Source organism: Vulpes vulpes, chromosome 2 (genome assembly GCF_048418805.1).
Source record: "Vulpes vulpes isolate BD-2025 chromosome 2, VulVul3, whole genome shotgun sequence".
Lineage (NCBI taxonomy): Eukaryota > Metazoa > Chordata > Mammalia > Carnivora > Canidae > Vulpes > Vulpes vulpes.
Window position 1 is genome coordinate 158,088,430 of NC_132781.1, and position 14,271 is coordinate 158,102,700.

The 14,271-nt window shown below is 59.6% G+C and overlaps 1 protein-coding gene across 1 annotated transcript; it reads left to right on the forward strand.

Moving 5' to 3' along the window:
* Window positions 1-2,121: 2,121 nt before the first annotated feature.
* On the forward strand, window positions 2,122-5,496 carry CAMK2N1 (calcium/calmodulin dependent protein kinase II inhibitor 1). Its single transcript, XM_026012063.2, has 2 exons — window positions 2,122-2,719; window positions 4,128-5,496. The coding sequence occupies exons 1-2, from the start codon at window positions 2,554-2,556 to the stop codon at window positions 4,196-4,198; spliced, it is 237 nt and encodes a 78-aa protein (XP_025867848.1). The 5' UTR covers window positions 2,122-2,553; the 3' UTR covers window positions 4,199-5,496.
* Window positions 5,497-14,271: the final 8,775 nt, after the last annotated feature.

A 14,271-nucleotide genomic window follows, 5' to 3' on the forward strand; every position in this document is an offset into this window, starting at 1 on the left:
CATGAATGGGAGCCGGCGGCTTGTGGAGGGAAGCAAAGGGCAGCCGCAGACCTGCACTGACAAGCCGACAAGCTGTGGGATTTGGGGCGAGCCCCCGAGCCTCTCTCTCTCTCTCTCTCTCTCTCAGGGCTTTGGTTCCCCCGCCTTTGGCAATGAGGAGGTTGGGCTGGATCGTCCCTAAGGATCCTCCCAGCTCTGACAGCTCTGAAGTGGGAATGAATGAAGTGCTAGTGTTCTTTCTCACTCATTAAGCACCAGGAGCCTGATTTCATTTTGTTTTGCTAACAGTCCTGTGAGGCGCCCAGGCAGCTAGCCAGCCGCATGCCCCATTTTCCAGCTGAGATTATGGAGTTCAGAGAGGGGACGTGACTTGTCCCAAGTCTCACAGCTAGCCAATGGCAGGACGGCGATTCAAACCCAGGCCGGACTCCCATTCCACACCCATCCCACGGGGCCCACTGTCTTCGTCTCCCACTTCTCAGCCCCCTTCCTCCCCTGCCCCCAGGGTGCCTGGCCTCCAGGTGGGGGACGCTTTGGCACAGTGGGAGAGAGGGCTGGGCTGGCTCCTCTCAGGTAGCTCCTCTACCAGATGTTATATGTCACTAAGAACCACACCCCTTTCCTTCCAGCCTGCCCTCCACCAAGAGAGTTCTAGAATGAAGGGGAGAGTGAACCTGAGGGTGCTCTTTCACTAGGGATGGGGCCAGGTGCAGGGCAGCAGGCTGAGCCAGCGGAGACCTCACTGGCCCACCCAGCTGTGCCCCCTAGCCCTGCCTTCTGCAGGTTGCATGACCTTGGGATGGGTGCCCCTGCCGGGCCAGTGAAGGCAGTCTCCAGGCGGAGAGCAGGTGCTGCTGGCTCTGGGCGAGGATAACGAGCCCTCCTCATGCACCTTGCCCCCTCGGAGTTGCCATCTGCTTGGCAGATGCGTCTCCCCAGCCTCTGGGGCCGCCCGGGTCTCCCTCCTGGGGACCGGGAGCCCGCTCCACGCCTCCGAAGCCACAGCCTCTCCCCAGAGCTGGAGGCTGTTGCTGGCAGGGAGGTCCCCCAGGGCAGAGGGCTGCAGGCCCGGGGCGTCCCCGAGGAGGAGGCAGCGGACGCCGCCGAGGGCCGGGCATCCCGGGCGAGCCCGGCGTAATGAGGCGCTCCCCTCTCCTCCGGGAGGCGGGGCTCCCCCCCCCGCCCCCCCCCCCCCGCCTCCACCCCGAGGCCCCGCGGGAGTCCTGAGCCTCGGCCGAGCGGGGCCTTCCAGGGCGATCACAGTGGGGGGGGGGAGGCCCGAGGGGCCCGGCCGGGGCGTGTGAAGTGGGGCGCCAGGGCGGGGGTGGGGCGGGGGCCCTGGCCCGCGGCCGGAGGGGGAGGCTGCGTCCTCAGGTCGCCCTGACGCCCTACGACCTTTCCGCCCCAGCGTCCGGCCTCCGGGGAGACCGCGTCCATCTGTCCTTCCCGGCGTGGGGTCCTCGGTCCCCCCCCCGCGCCCCTCCCCCCAGCTCCCCGCGGGAGGCCGAGCGGCGGCGGGGCCGGTAAACACCCGCGGGAGGCGCGCGGGCGGGGGGGGCGGAGGCGCCCGGAGGCCGCCGGGCCGGGGCGGGGCTCGCGGGGGGCCCGGGGCGCGGGCGGGCCGGCGGGGCCGGGGCGGGGGCAGGAAGCGAGCCGCGGCCGGGCCGGCCCGCGCGGCCCCGTGACGTCGCGCGGCTTCCAGGGATCTCTCCCCGCGGCCCGGGTCCCCGCGGCCCCGCCCGCGCCCCTCCCCGCGCCTCGCCTCGCCTCGCCTCGCCTCCGCGCCGCGGCCGGCATTTGTCGCTCGCAGCTCGCTCGCGGGCCGGCTCCCGCGCGCCGCCCCCGCCCCGCCCCCGCCCCGCCCCCTCCCGCCGGCCGCGGCCCCGCCGCGCCGCGCTCCTCCCCCGGCCGCGCCGCCTCCCCTGCTCCCCGCTCCCTGCTCCCCTCCGCCCCTCCAGCCGGTCCCCTGCCTCCCTCTGCCTTTCTCCTCCGCGCGTCCCCCGTCCCCCTCCCGGTTTCGCTCCCCCCCCGGGCGCCCTCCTCCTCCCGCGCTCCCCTCCCCCTCCCCCTCCGCCCCTCGCCGCCCGCCGCCCGCCGCTCCCCAGTCAGCCTCCCCGAGGCCGCGCCGCCGCCCGCGCTCGCCCAGGACCGGCCCGCCGGGCTCCCCGGGGTGCGCCTGCCTCGGCCCCGCGCCCGCGGGCTCGCCGGGACACCCCCTCCGGCTCGCGGCCCCGCCCGGCCCGGCCCCCGCCCAGCGCCCGGGAGCGCCGAGGATGTGAGTCCCGCCCGCCCGCGCCGGAGCAGCCGCCACTCGCGCGCCAGCCGGAGCGCAGCGCAGCGCAGCGCCGGGCGCTCCCGGGTCGCTCGGGCGGGCGGCGCGCTCTCCCCCAGCGGCGCCCCGGCCCTCGCCGGCGCCACCGCCGCCGCCGCCGCCGCCGCAGCCCGCGGGCCGTCCCCGGCCGGCCGCCCCCGGCCCCAGCGCCGCTGACCCTGTCCGCCGCGGGCGGGGACGCGGGCGGAGGAGGCGCCGCCGCGGAGCCCCCGGACGCGACCATGTCGGAGGTGCTGCCCTACGGCGACGAGAAGCTGAGCCCCTACGGCGACGGCGGCGACGTGGGCCAGATCTTCTCCTGCCGCCTGCAGGACACCAACAACTTCTTCGGCGCCGGGCAGAACAAGCGGCCGCCCAAGCTGGGCCAGATCGGCCGGAGCAAGCGGGGTGAGTCGGCGGCCCCCGGACGCCCCCGGGGTCGGCGCGCCGAGGCCGGGCGCAGGCCCGAGCGGCTCCGACCCAACGGACCCCGCGGCGCGGCCCTGGGATCCCGCAGTGCGGGCGGGCAGCCGCCGGCCGCCGAACCCCCCCCCGCGGCCTGGCTCCGGCGGGGGTCGCCGGGGGGCGTGGCGGCCTCCGGCTGCCGCGGGGGCTGCGGGGCTCGTCCCGGTCCCCGCCCGCGCCAAACTTCGCTTTGCGGCGTCTCACCCCCTCCCCTTTTGCGCAGTGGAGTCGCAGCTGCGCCGGCTCCGGAGCCCGGGGTGTGTGTGTGTGTGTTGGGGGGTCCCAGGGCGCCCCGAGGGACGGCGTGGAGGACTGCGGGGGGGGGGGGTTGGACCCGACTCCCGCGGGGAGACTAGGGGCTTCCGGGGCGCACGGGCTCCTCCTTGTTACTTAGCGGGGGGAGGGGGCCGAGTCCGAGCGCTCGGCGCGGGAGGCTGGGACGCTCGGAGGCGCGGAGAGGAGCTCCGGAGGCGCCAGGACAATGAGGGGGCGACAGCTGCCCGGAGGGACCGACTCGCAGAGGTGGGGGGCGGGGGCAGGGTGCGGGCGGTGGCGGTTCCGGGGAGACCGCGAGGGGCCGGGGCCGAGCGAGACAAAGCTCGGGAGAGGGAGCCGGGGCGGGAGAGACAGCGAGCCGGGGACGCCGGTCGGGGGAGGACAGGGGAGCAGCTGCAGCGATGAGGGACACCGACACCCCGGCCGGAGAGCCCCGGAGACCTCGACAGGTGACGGGCACGCCGGGAGCCCGAGGGCGGGACTGAGGCAGGCGAGGCTGGGAGGGGGGGGGGGCGAGGCGGGAGGCCCTGACCTCGGCGGAGGGGGCGCGCAGGGGTCCCCCGCCCTGCACCCGCCCTGCACCCGCCCTGCACCCGCGAGCCCCCTTGCTCCACGCCGCTCCGCACCCAGAGCCTCGGCCACCCGCGCCGCGCTCGGGGCACCCCCGAGGGTCCCCGGCCCGCGGACCTGGTCTCCTCCCCCCCGCCCCCTTCTGCCGGGGACGCTTCTGGCTCCAGAAATGCGCCCGGGGAGGTGCGGCGGGCTGAGGACGCGGCCGGGCCTGCGGGGTTTGCGCCCTCTCTGCTGCCTTTCCAGCGAACGGAGCCGGGACGCAGCCTGGGGGGGGGGGGGGAGCGGTTCCGAGGGACGCGGCACCGGGTCCCCCCTCCCCGCCCCCCGGCAGAGGCGGAGTGGTTGGGGCTGTGCGCGCGCGAGGAACCCCCCCCCCCCGCCTCCCGCGCTGCCCAGCCCCCCCCCCCCCCCCCCCCGCACCCGGGGCGTAACGGGCGACGTCGGAGACCCCCGGCGAGGCCCAGGCGCGCTCACGTCTCCTTCTCTCCCCTTTTTTTTGCAGTTGTTATTGAAGATGATAGAATTGATGACGTGCTGAAAAATATGACAGACAAGGCACCTCCTGGTGTCTAACTCCCCCAAAGACAATGAGTTAAGGGAGAGTAAGACCGGCGGTTACAGTTATTGGCAAAAAGAGCATGAAAAGAGAAAGCACTTTGAAATTTATTACTAGCTTGCTACCTACGATGAAATCAACAACCTGTATCTCATGTCAGGCCGGGAGACAGACGAGGCGTGAGAAGGAAGAGGAGGAGGAGGAGGAGGAGGAGGAGGAGGAGGAGGAGGAGGAGGAAGAGGAGGAGGAGGAGGAGGCTCTGGGCTCCTCAGCAAAAATAAAAATTTAAAAAAAAAATTTTAAAAATTTAAAAATCACTATATACACACATATAAAGAAATAAAAAAAAAGTCTCAGTTGCAGCTATTTGTCAAAATTAATATCCATTTCTTTTTATATACAGTGAATATTGCGCAATTATAGATCTGGATTTTTGAACCACTTAAATAATGAAGCGGCAACACCGGGTGTTTTGAGGTGTTGGCATTCTTCGCTGATTTGGCTGTTCCCAATGTTTACATTATTTAATCTTTGCAAAAATGATTCTGTGCACTTGGATGTGAAATGCTGTCCGGTTTTATTTTTTTATGTTGTTATCCTTGGATGTACAAAAGAAATCAGCAAATGATCTCTATAGATATTGTTTTATTTTGGTCCTCTTTTGAAGTTATCGGGAATGTGTTTAAAACAAGCAGAGAACTTTTCTAAGGAATGATACATAGGAAGAATCCCTGTTTTATTTTAAAATGACTTGTAAAGCTTGTGTTTCTTTGTTGCTGCAAGCTATTTGCCCAAGTTAATGCAAATGGACACATTTTATATGTCAGGAAAAAAAAAACCCCACAAAAACAAAGAAAAAAATGCTTGAGCTTTTTCTAACCTCTTTCCTGCAGTCTGTTGTGTGAGCAGCCTGTTTTTTTCTCTAATATTGTGTCAGTTTATTCTCTTTAATGGGCTGTAAAAAAAATGTAATCACAAGAGTGCCAAATATCTTGAAATGCCAAAAGGCATTTTGGTTTCTTTTCTTTTTCCCTGTGCTCTGAGTCCACGTAAAGGAATGCTTGGAGTGTCTTTTCTGTTATTTATAGGGGTTCTCTTAAGGCACACCAGCTGCCTGTTTTGCATGGTATTTGCAAAAACGCCTCTTGCGTGAGGAAATCTTTTACCATTTTTTTGTTTGCAACTTTGGACCTCAAGAGGTTTCTTCCCTACCCTGTTCCCTCTTTTCTTAATTCGATATTCTGGATGTTGCACCTTTAACCAGCACACAGGGCTATTTCTCCAATGTACAATAAAAGAATATTCCTGTGTCTCACTCCTCTCTTGTCTCTGCTTTGGTTCCGGGGACTTGCTTTTTGTCTGCTAGCTGCAGACAGGAAGGAGGGAACGGTAGCTTTGGTCTGTGAGGCAGCAAGACAGTGTGGAGGGCCCTGTGGATTGGGGCTCAGATGGCAGGAAGGACAGTGGGCTGGCCCAAGGGAGAGTGAATTCCCTTTGGATTTTCCTTGGGCTCTCCCTGCTTCCCTGTCGTTGTCTCTGCCATCCCTCACGGGCTGTGGAGAGAAGGAGGTCGCCTGTGTTGGGAGGCAGGTGGCTTGTTAAGAGCAATGTTTAGAGGCTGGGAGACTTGTATTAAAAATCCCAGCTCCTTCACTTCCCAGCTGTATGGACTTGAGCGAGTCCTCCCGCCTGCCCCCTGAAGCCTCAGTTTCCAAATCTGGAAGGTGGGGATAACGCAGCACCTGCCTCCTGGGGTAGAATTGTGGGAGAATTAACGCAACGCCCAGCGGGTGATCGCACTCGGTATCAGGCCACTATATGCCCATAGAAAGCTTCACCCCGGGGCCAGCCACCCCCACCGTTGCCTTCTAGAGTTCACAGGTCACTGTATGAGGGATGAGCCCCGTCTTCGGGGGGCCCCCAGCCTGGTAGGTCTCTGGCTTCCCCCAATCACCCCTTGAAAAGGCTCGTGATGAAAAAAAAAATCTCAGTCTTTTGTTGGGTTCAGGGGTAGTTAATGGTGGTGGAGCTGGTCCTGTGGGAGGATGGATGGGGAGAAGGATTTTGGCTGAAGAAAGGCCTGGAGAGGTTTCTGTTGGGGGCTGTTCTCCAGCCAGGAGCCTCAGTGCTGGGAGCTTTTAATGTGTTTGTTGTAAAACTGTCAGCCGGGGAGTCACAACACAGCTCACGGTGACAGGATCCTGATTGTGACTCAGACATCAAGGTAAGACAGGCCCCAGGGTGGTGGCGGTTGGGGGAGACAGGGGCTCCAGAGGGCCTGTGGGGGAGGGGGTGATGTCTCATTTCCCCTTCCCAGGCAATGGGGTGTTGAGTCTCAGCAGGGCCTAGCAGAAGGTTGGACATCCTATCAGCCATTAGTAGGAATGGTTGGCAAGCGGGATCTGCTGGTGCCAGCAGGATGACAGGGGACGCCAGCGTGATTTTCCCCAGGTGTGCGATTCTGTTCCTGAACCTGGCTCTCCGACCCCAGAGAATCCCAGTGTTTTGGAGCCTCTGGGCCTTTAGGCACCACGGAGCCTGACTCTCTTCTCCCCTGTGCTTGTCCTGCACACTGGGAGTTGGGGGCAGGCCCCACCTTCTGCTCGGCCTCAATCTGCCGGGAAGGGTAGGAGCCATATGAAAAGATTCTTTCCGAGGGCGCATCTCTGCCCCTACCAGGGGTAATTACTGCTTAACCCCTCAAAGCAGAGCTGCCCTTCTATTCTCTCGCATAATTGACCCGGCAACCCTGGAAACCCACAACGATTAACTCTCTGGTAGGTGAAGAAATGGATGCCCCCCCGGGGCTAGAAGGTACCACAAAACAACCCCATTAATTGAGCTTTTACTGTATGCCAGGCTCACGATAGCCCTAGGAAGTAGGCATTATTCTTATCCCGATGGTACCAGGGCTCAGAGATATTAAGTAACTTGCATAATAAGGTGTCTCTGCTAATAAGTCAGCTGGGCGGGAGTAGAACCCGGAGCCCTTGCTCCAGGACCGGGCTGCAGAATCATCTGACCCCAGACCCCGGCTCAGTCCCAGCTGTAGCCAGTGTCCTTCAGCCTTAGGATCCTGCTGTTGGTTCATTGTTTGGAGGTTATGGTCTCTGCCATTCTGCATAATGGACAACGGCATTAGGGGTCAGGGGGAGGCAGGGCTCTGACGTGTCAGGGAAGGCCTGGAGCTGCCCTCTGCTGGGAAGGGGGGAGCACCGGAGCCCTCTGCCAAGGCTCTGGGTCCATTTTAATAAGTGATGTATTAAAATGTTCTTGCTGGAGGCCACCTCGTCAGCCAAGGCAGGATCCTCTGGCTGGGAAGACAGAGTCTGCTTTTCCCGAGGACTCCATTCAGCAAAATGGAATATAAATCTTTTAAACATACTCCAGCATCGGGGCAAACGTTTGTTGAGAAGGCACTGCGGGGACTGGGCAGATACCAAATCACACCAAGTGCAGAATATGTTTGAAGTATCCAGTTGGGTGGTAATAAATATGGAAAAGGCCGTTACAAGTCCAAGGCAGGGGAAGGGGGGGTCTCTGAGCCCCCGTGCATCGATCCAGCAGCCAGGGCTGCATTGTTCAAACTTCACTAATTGAATGCTTGTAATAAGCATCCATCTCCCTGGATTCTGCTTCCGTGGCCTGTCCAGGTTGACAGCCGGGAGGAGTATCTAAAAGCACCTCTAAGGGGAAAATTGGCAAATTGAGTTTTAAAGGAAAAGAGACTTGAAGATCAGGGCTGTCTGGAGGCCGCAGAGGAAGGAGTGAGCGCAGGGGGCCTCCGTGGACAGCAGGGAGCAGATGCTCAGGCCCTCAGCCCACTGGAAGGGGAAGGCAGTATTAGGGTGGCTGGTTGGAGAATAAGAGGCATGGGTGTGGGTCTTGGATGACTCAGATTTGAAACCTTTACCCTATACTTTCTAGTTGTGCTTTGAGGCCTGTTTCTCAAGTTCTTTGGGCCTTTTTTTCATCTGTAAAAGGGGGGTGATGATAATGCCTACGCCACAAAAGAGGAAATAGGAACTCCTACCTCCTCACCGCTCCCCCGCTTAGAACCTGGGGCATAATAAGTGGTAGCCATCGCTCATGAACACCTATGAAGTGCCTGCTGGGTGCCAGGCAATGGACTTTCAGAACCCAGCAAACAGATCCTGTTGCACGAAGCGTTGTCTTAGTAGAAGTACCCACTGGGGCTACTGAGAGGCAATGGAGGGACCACAGGGCTGGGGAGTGGGGGATGGGGAGCAGTTTGGAGGAGTCCCTTGCCTATTATCTTCATCAGCTCCTCAAAACCCCGATGGGTGCAATCCTAAGTAAATCTGAATGCTTGTTCCCCAAAAGCTGTGTTAAGAGAAATCTCCCACCCACTTCTAACCAGATTGCTGGAAGCCGTCCTTCTCCCAATGGGGACTTGCAGGTACTGACTTCTTGCCCCAGAAAGGGCAGAGCACGGCTCTCTGCTTGGATCTTCTCCTTCAAGAAGTCCTCGAGTTTCATTCTTTTGACAAATACCAACTAAGCACCCGCGGTGGGCTAGAGACTGACTATACAGCAGTGAGGAAGTGGGATTTTTTCCTGGGGCTTGAAAAGGATGGCAGTTCCATGGCAATGGGGTTGGGATGGGGTTACCACTAAAGCCAGCAGCTCAGACCCTGGTTCGGGCAAAAAGAGGGAACCAAAGAGACCTGGGCCTTGGGTGTTGCCTAAAACCTACTTTTAACAAAATAAACTTTTACTTAGAACAGTTTTAGATTCATAGAAAATTTATACAGATAGCATGGGTTTATCAATATCCCTGACTCAGTTTCTCCTATTGTTAAGCATCCGACATTACTATGGTACATTTTTCTTTTTTGGATTATATTTATGTAATTGAGAGAGAAAGAGAGAGAGAGAGAGAGAGAGAGAGAACCCACAAGAGCAGGGGGAGGGGCAGACAGGGATGGAGAGGAAGAGAGAATCGCTGAGCGCACGGCCTGACTCTGGGCTCCATCCCAGTACCCTGAGATCATGACCTGAGTGGAAACCGAGAGCCAGACACTTTACCGAAGGAGCCACCCAGGCTATGGCACATTTTTTCGCAACGGAGGAACCCACAGTGGTACACCGCTATTAATGAAACTCCACGACTCATTTGGATCTCACTCACTGTTTACCTAATGTCCCTTTTCTGTCGCAGGATCCCATCCAGGACACCACATCCCAGTTAGTCATCGTGTTTCCTGAAGCTCCTCTTGGCCGTGATAATTTCTCAGACTTCTCTGGTTTTTGATGGGTACTGGTCAGGTATTTCGTAGTAGACTGTCCCTCAAATGGGGCTTGATGTTTTTCTCATGGTTCAACTGGGGTTATGGGTTTTGGGAGGAAGACGGGGGAGGTGGATTGCCCTTCTCATTGCATCATATCAAGAGTACATGCTATCAACCTGACTTAGCACTGTTGATACTGACCTTGATCACGTGACTGAGGTGGCATTTGTCAGGGGTTTCCACTGCGAAGTTACTCTCCCACCTCCTTTCCACACTGTCCTCTTTGGAAGGAAATCACTTAGGGTGTGTGGAGTTAATTTGATGAGCAGAGTATCTCCGTAAATCACCTGGGATTCTTCTGTTCAGTTCCTGTGAATGACCCACTTTTTAGCTGTTCAACTTTGCCCTGTGTTGGGCAAGCCCACTGTGGTTTAGATGTAATCATTAATTCCAGGCAAAAGGGGGGGGGGGGACAAAAATGCCCACAAGGCCCAAGGTGCTGCCTGGTGACCGGTAGATGGAGCCTTACCAAAAAATCAGATTAAAAAAAAAAAAAGAAACATAAAAACCCAACAACCTTAATAAAAGCAACTTCCTGTGGAGGGGAACTGTCACCCTGGTTAGAAACTGTGCAGAATTTTCTCTTGGAAACCTCAGGCAGCTGCTCTGGTTTATAAAATCTGCCTATTGGAGGGAAGCAGAAGGAAAAAAAAAAAGGTTGTCGTTATTCCAGCAACAGAGATTCTCCCAAACCATATGCAAAAATAAATCCGAGGACCGGGCTGTATCCGGGGAAACCTGGCAGCTGGGCTGGAGCTGGTGGTGTGGCCCCTAGGGACAGAGAGCCTGTGCCCAGGGGCCCCAGCGCCTTCTCCAGCATGACCCAAAGTCCCAAAAGAGAGCCCGCCTCGGGGCCCCACCACCCCACTCGTTCTGGGAGGAAGATTTGGTTTATTTTGTTACCTTTCCCATCAGAGGGTCTGTCCTTAACCCGGGGCTGTGCACACCCACAGGCCTGGAGGAAGGTCCTTGACCCAGAAACAGCTGTTTGAGGACAAAGGGTCACCAGAGGGAAAGGGACCTCAGGGAGGACAGGCTAAAGGGGGAGAAGGATCTGGGAAATGTGCCATGGGAAATCCTAACAGGATGGCAGTGGGGGCTGGGCAGATGGGGGGCAGGCAGCGATGGCTGGAAGCTGCCGGGGAGAGGGGAGTCCTGGGAGGCAGAGAGCTGCTGGCCAAGGCCTTAAGTGGCTGGGTCTGGGAGGGCGTTGGGGCTGAGGAAATGAACTAATTAATGAACTAAATCATGTTCCTTTAAGGACTCATCTGCCAAGTTGGGGGTGGGGTGGGATAGTGCTTGGCTGGCACTGGGGAAGGCCTTCAGGGACCTTACTGGCTGGTCAATGACCCTTTGAGGACAGTGCAGCTTCAAGAAGTTGGGAAGGGGTGGTGGTGTCACAGGAACCTTAGGAAACCCTTGGGGGACCCCAAAAGCCAGGGGCCAGCACAGGCAGTGGCCATTGCATTCCAACCCCTATTGGGCCCCGTGTGACCATCACTGTGGGCAGGTATTTTGCCCCCCTGGGGCTCCTTTTCCCCACGTGGAAAATAACATTTATGAGGAGCTCACTGGACACCAGGAACCCTTCCACATCCCCCGCATCTAATTCGTTTAATTTTCACAATCACCCAAGGAGGTAGTGACGATGATTATTATCCCCATTTTACAGATAAGGGAAACCGAGGCACGGAGCTATGGGGTCTCCTGCAGGCGGCGGGGGCGGCACAGCCTGAGAGTCGTGGAGCTGGGCCTGATCCCTTGGGGCGTTGACCCCCAGAGTCCCCGGTTTCAAGGGCTCCAGGATAAGGGGGGGTTGGGCTCGGCCTGCGCCCAGAGCCGGGAGCCTCAAACGCCCTTCCTCCTGGGTGGGGCGGCGGGGGAGGCCGAGGGAGCCGGGAGCCCGCTGGCCCTGAACCCTGGACCGGGCCAGCGGTTGCCATGGGGACGGCGGGTGGAGGCGGGCGGGGCCCGGGCGCCCCGCGGGGCAGTTCCGGGGAGCTCCCCCCCCCCCCCCGCGGGGAGCAGCACCTGGGGCCGCGGTAGCGCTCGCCTCCGGGGCTGGGGCTGGGGAGACCACAGGCCCCCCGCCGCGCGCCTCCCGGCCTGAACCCGATCCCCCGCGAAGCCGCACTTATCTCCAGTTCATCTGTGTGAATTATTTACTGAGCCTGGCGGCCTCCCCGGCGGCGGCGCCCCGCCCTCCTCGTGCAAGAAGTGCAAATGTCAGACCTCCCGGGCAAGCCCGTCCCCTCCTCGTGCAAGAAGTGCAAATGTCAGACCTCCCGGGCAAGCCCGTCCCCTCCTCGTGCAAGAAGTGCAAATGTCAGACCTCCCGGGCGCGGGCAGGAGCGCCCCGCCTTCTCCCACCTTCACCGGGAACCCGCGTCCGTCGGTCCGTCCGTGTCCGGGACCCAGAGAGAGCGCTGCGCACCGAGTGCTCCCAGCAATCCTCCCGAGCTGGCTCGCGGGCAGTCATCCCCGTGTCACCTGTGAAGCCACCGGAGGCTGGAGGGTTTGCAGAACCTGCCCTGTCAGTCCTCAGGAGCCAGAAGGACGGACAGTCCGAGTCCAGCTCGCACTCCTTAACCGCCCCAGAGCGGGCTGCGGAGCTGCCTCCCGGGCCGAGGGCCTCTCCCCAGCATCGCCAGTAGCTCGGATGGGCCAGGTGCACGGAGCAGGGAGCCAGCCCCCGTGCCTGGCCCCGCCCAGGGTGCGGGGACCCAGGGATGAGTCAGGCGCAGCCCCTGCCCTCAGGTGGCTCCTGTCTGGAGTTGAGGGTGGGGCCCCGGGACCTGGCAAGGCCAGACACGCTGGTGACTAGTTAGGATACCAGGTGCAGAGCTGGGCAGGAAACAGTGAGTCCCGGGCTGGGGGCCCATTCAGGGAGCAGGTGGGCTTGGGCGGGGCCTTGGAAGGGGGTGAGAAGGGCAGTCTGGGTGCAGGGAAGAGGGAGTCAAAGACCAGAGGCTGGCAGGCGGGGGTGTGCTTGACAAAGGGCCCCACCTGCGGCCGTGGTTGGGCAGGGCCTTTCTGGTGGTGCCAGCAGGGTTGGAGGAGGGGGCCTCCGGTCAGGGCCTGAAAGTCCTGGCCTCTGAGCTCAAGGGTTGGTTTAGGGTAGCTTCCCCACAGGGGCCACCTTTGCTGTCCGGTCGACATTGGCTATGCCTGCAGACATTTCTGGTTGTCGAAAGGTGGGGAGGAGGGTAGAGCCACTGGCATCTAGTGGTAGAGACCAGGGAGGCAGGGAGGCTGGCGAGCACCCTGCGAGCACCCAGGTCAGGGCCCGCAACACAGAAGTTATCCAGCCCCAAACGCACTGGGGTCAGGGAATCCTGAATTGGAGCGTGTTTAAGAGCCTTTTCCACTAACCAGAATGAGACTGTGGGCAAGTCACTTGACTTCTCATGCTTCAGTTCCCTCCTCCCTAAAATGGGCTGATGGTATCGCCTCACATTTGAGGAAGTGGCCGTTTTTATTTTCATGCTTGCTGCAATGCCCGTCTCACCGTAAGCGCTGACTTAATGGTATCTCATCCAATCCTTAAGCCCAGGGACAGACACTGCTGCTACTAATAACAGTGTTTGTGGGGCACTTCTTCCCCCCCCCAAATATTTTATTTATTTATTTGAGAGAGTGAGCAAGAGCCTAAGCGGGGTAGGGATGGGGGCAGAGGGAGAAGCAGGCTCCCCACAGAGCAGGGAGCCCTACCCGGGATCCCAGGACCCCAGGATCATGACCTGAGCCCAAGGCAGACACTTAACCCACCGAGCCACCCCAGGCACCCCTTGTGGAACACTTCTTAAGCTCCAGGCCCTGTTCTAAGCTCTTTATGTATATGAATTTATTTAATCCTCACAACTCCATGAGGTGGGCACTATTATCATCTCCATTAAACAGGGGAGCAGGACGGGAGAGAAGATGGAAGTTTCCCGAGGGCTGTATCTTGTTTTCAGCTGTCTCCCCAGCATCTAGAATAGTGTTAAAATAAATGTTTGTGGAGAAGGAAATACATAAACTCTCCGTGGACTTTGGTGGGCTCCCAAGCCTCCTGCAGCTGGGAAGACACTGGGGCACAGAAAGGTTGAGCATCTTGTCTGTGGACACACAAGCAGGACCTTCACCCCCTTGCTTTCTGGCTGAGGCCTCAGGAAAGCCCCTGAGTGGTTTCTCTGGACCACTGAGACCTCACTAGGTTCCTGTTACTGGCAGAAAAGGACCCCCGGGGCTTTTCTGAGATGCTCCTAGGGCCACGGGTCTTCCTGGAGTGCCATCGGAGCTGGAAAGGACTGGCATCTTGGATTCTGACCAAACCTGCAAGTCTATCAGGTCACCAGTGTGTCCAGTGCCTGGGATTGGATTTATCTACTCCTCTGATGAATGCGGAGAGATTTCAAGTTCAACCCGGCCCTAAGTCCTGACCTCAGGGAGATGGGTGCCTGCAGGACATGTGAGGACGTCAGACGTGGTATCAGGGAACCACTGCAGCTGCTGTGCCGTCTACACACTACAGGCTTTCGGAACACGTCTCAGCCAGGCCTCATGGCAGCACGCACAGCTAGTGGCACCGTCCTTACTATACAGACAGGTGTGAAATTGGGATTTAAAGAAGTGGTAATCGGCCCCAGGGAACCAATGGGGAGGCTGCAGACCAGTTATTCCAACCTAGCATCTCCGATGCCTACATTGACTCAAACCCCAAGCACAGATTTCACATGTGGCTTGGACCTATTGCTTCCCTTCCCTGACCCTCATCTGTGAAGTGGGACCAAGAATCC

Bases quoted from the DNA above. Each gene is read 5' to 3' on its own strand.
- CAMK2N1 (XM_026012063.2), top strand. From the start codon at position 2,554: ATGTCGGAGGTGCTGCCCTACGGCGACGAGAAGCTGAGCCCCTACGGC. The intron at 2,720-4,127 runs GTGAGTCGGCGG...TTTTTTTTGCAG, and splicing joins GATCGGCCGGAGCAAGCGGG to TTGTTATTGAAGATGATAGA.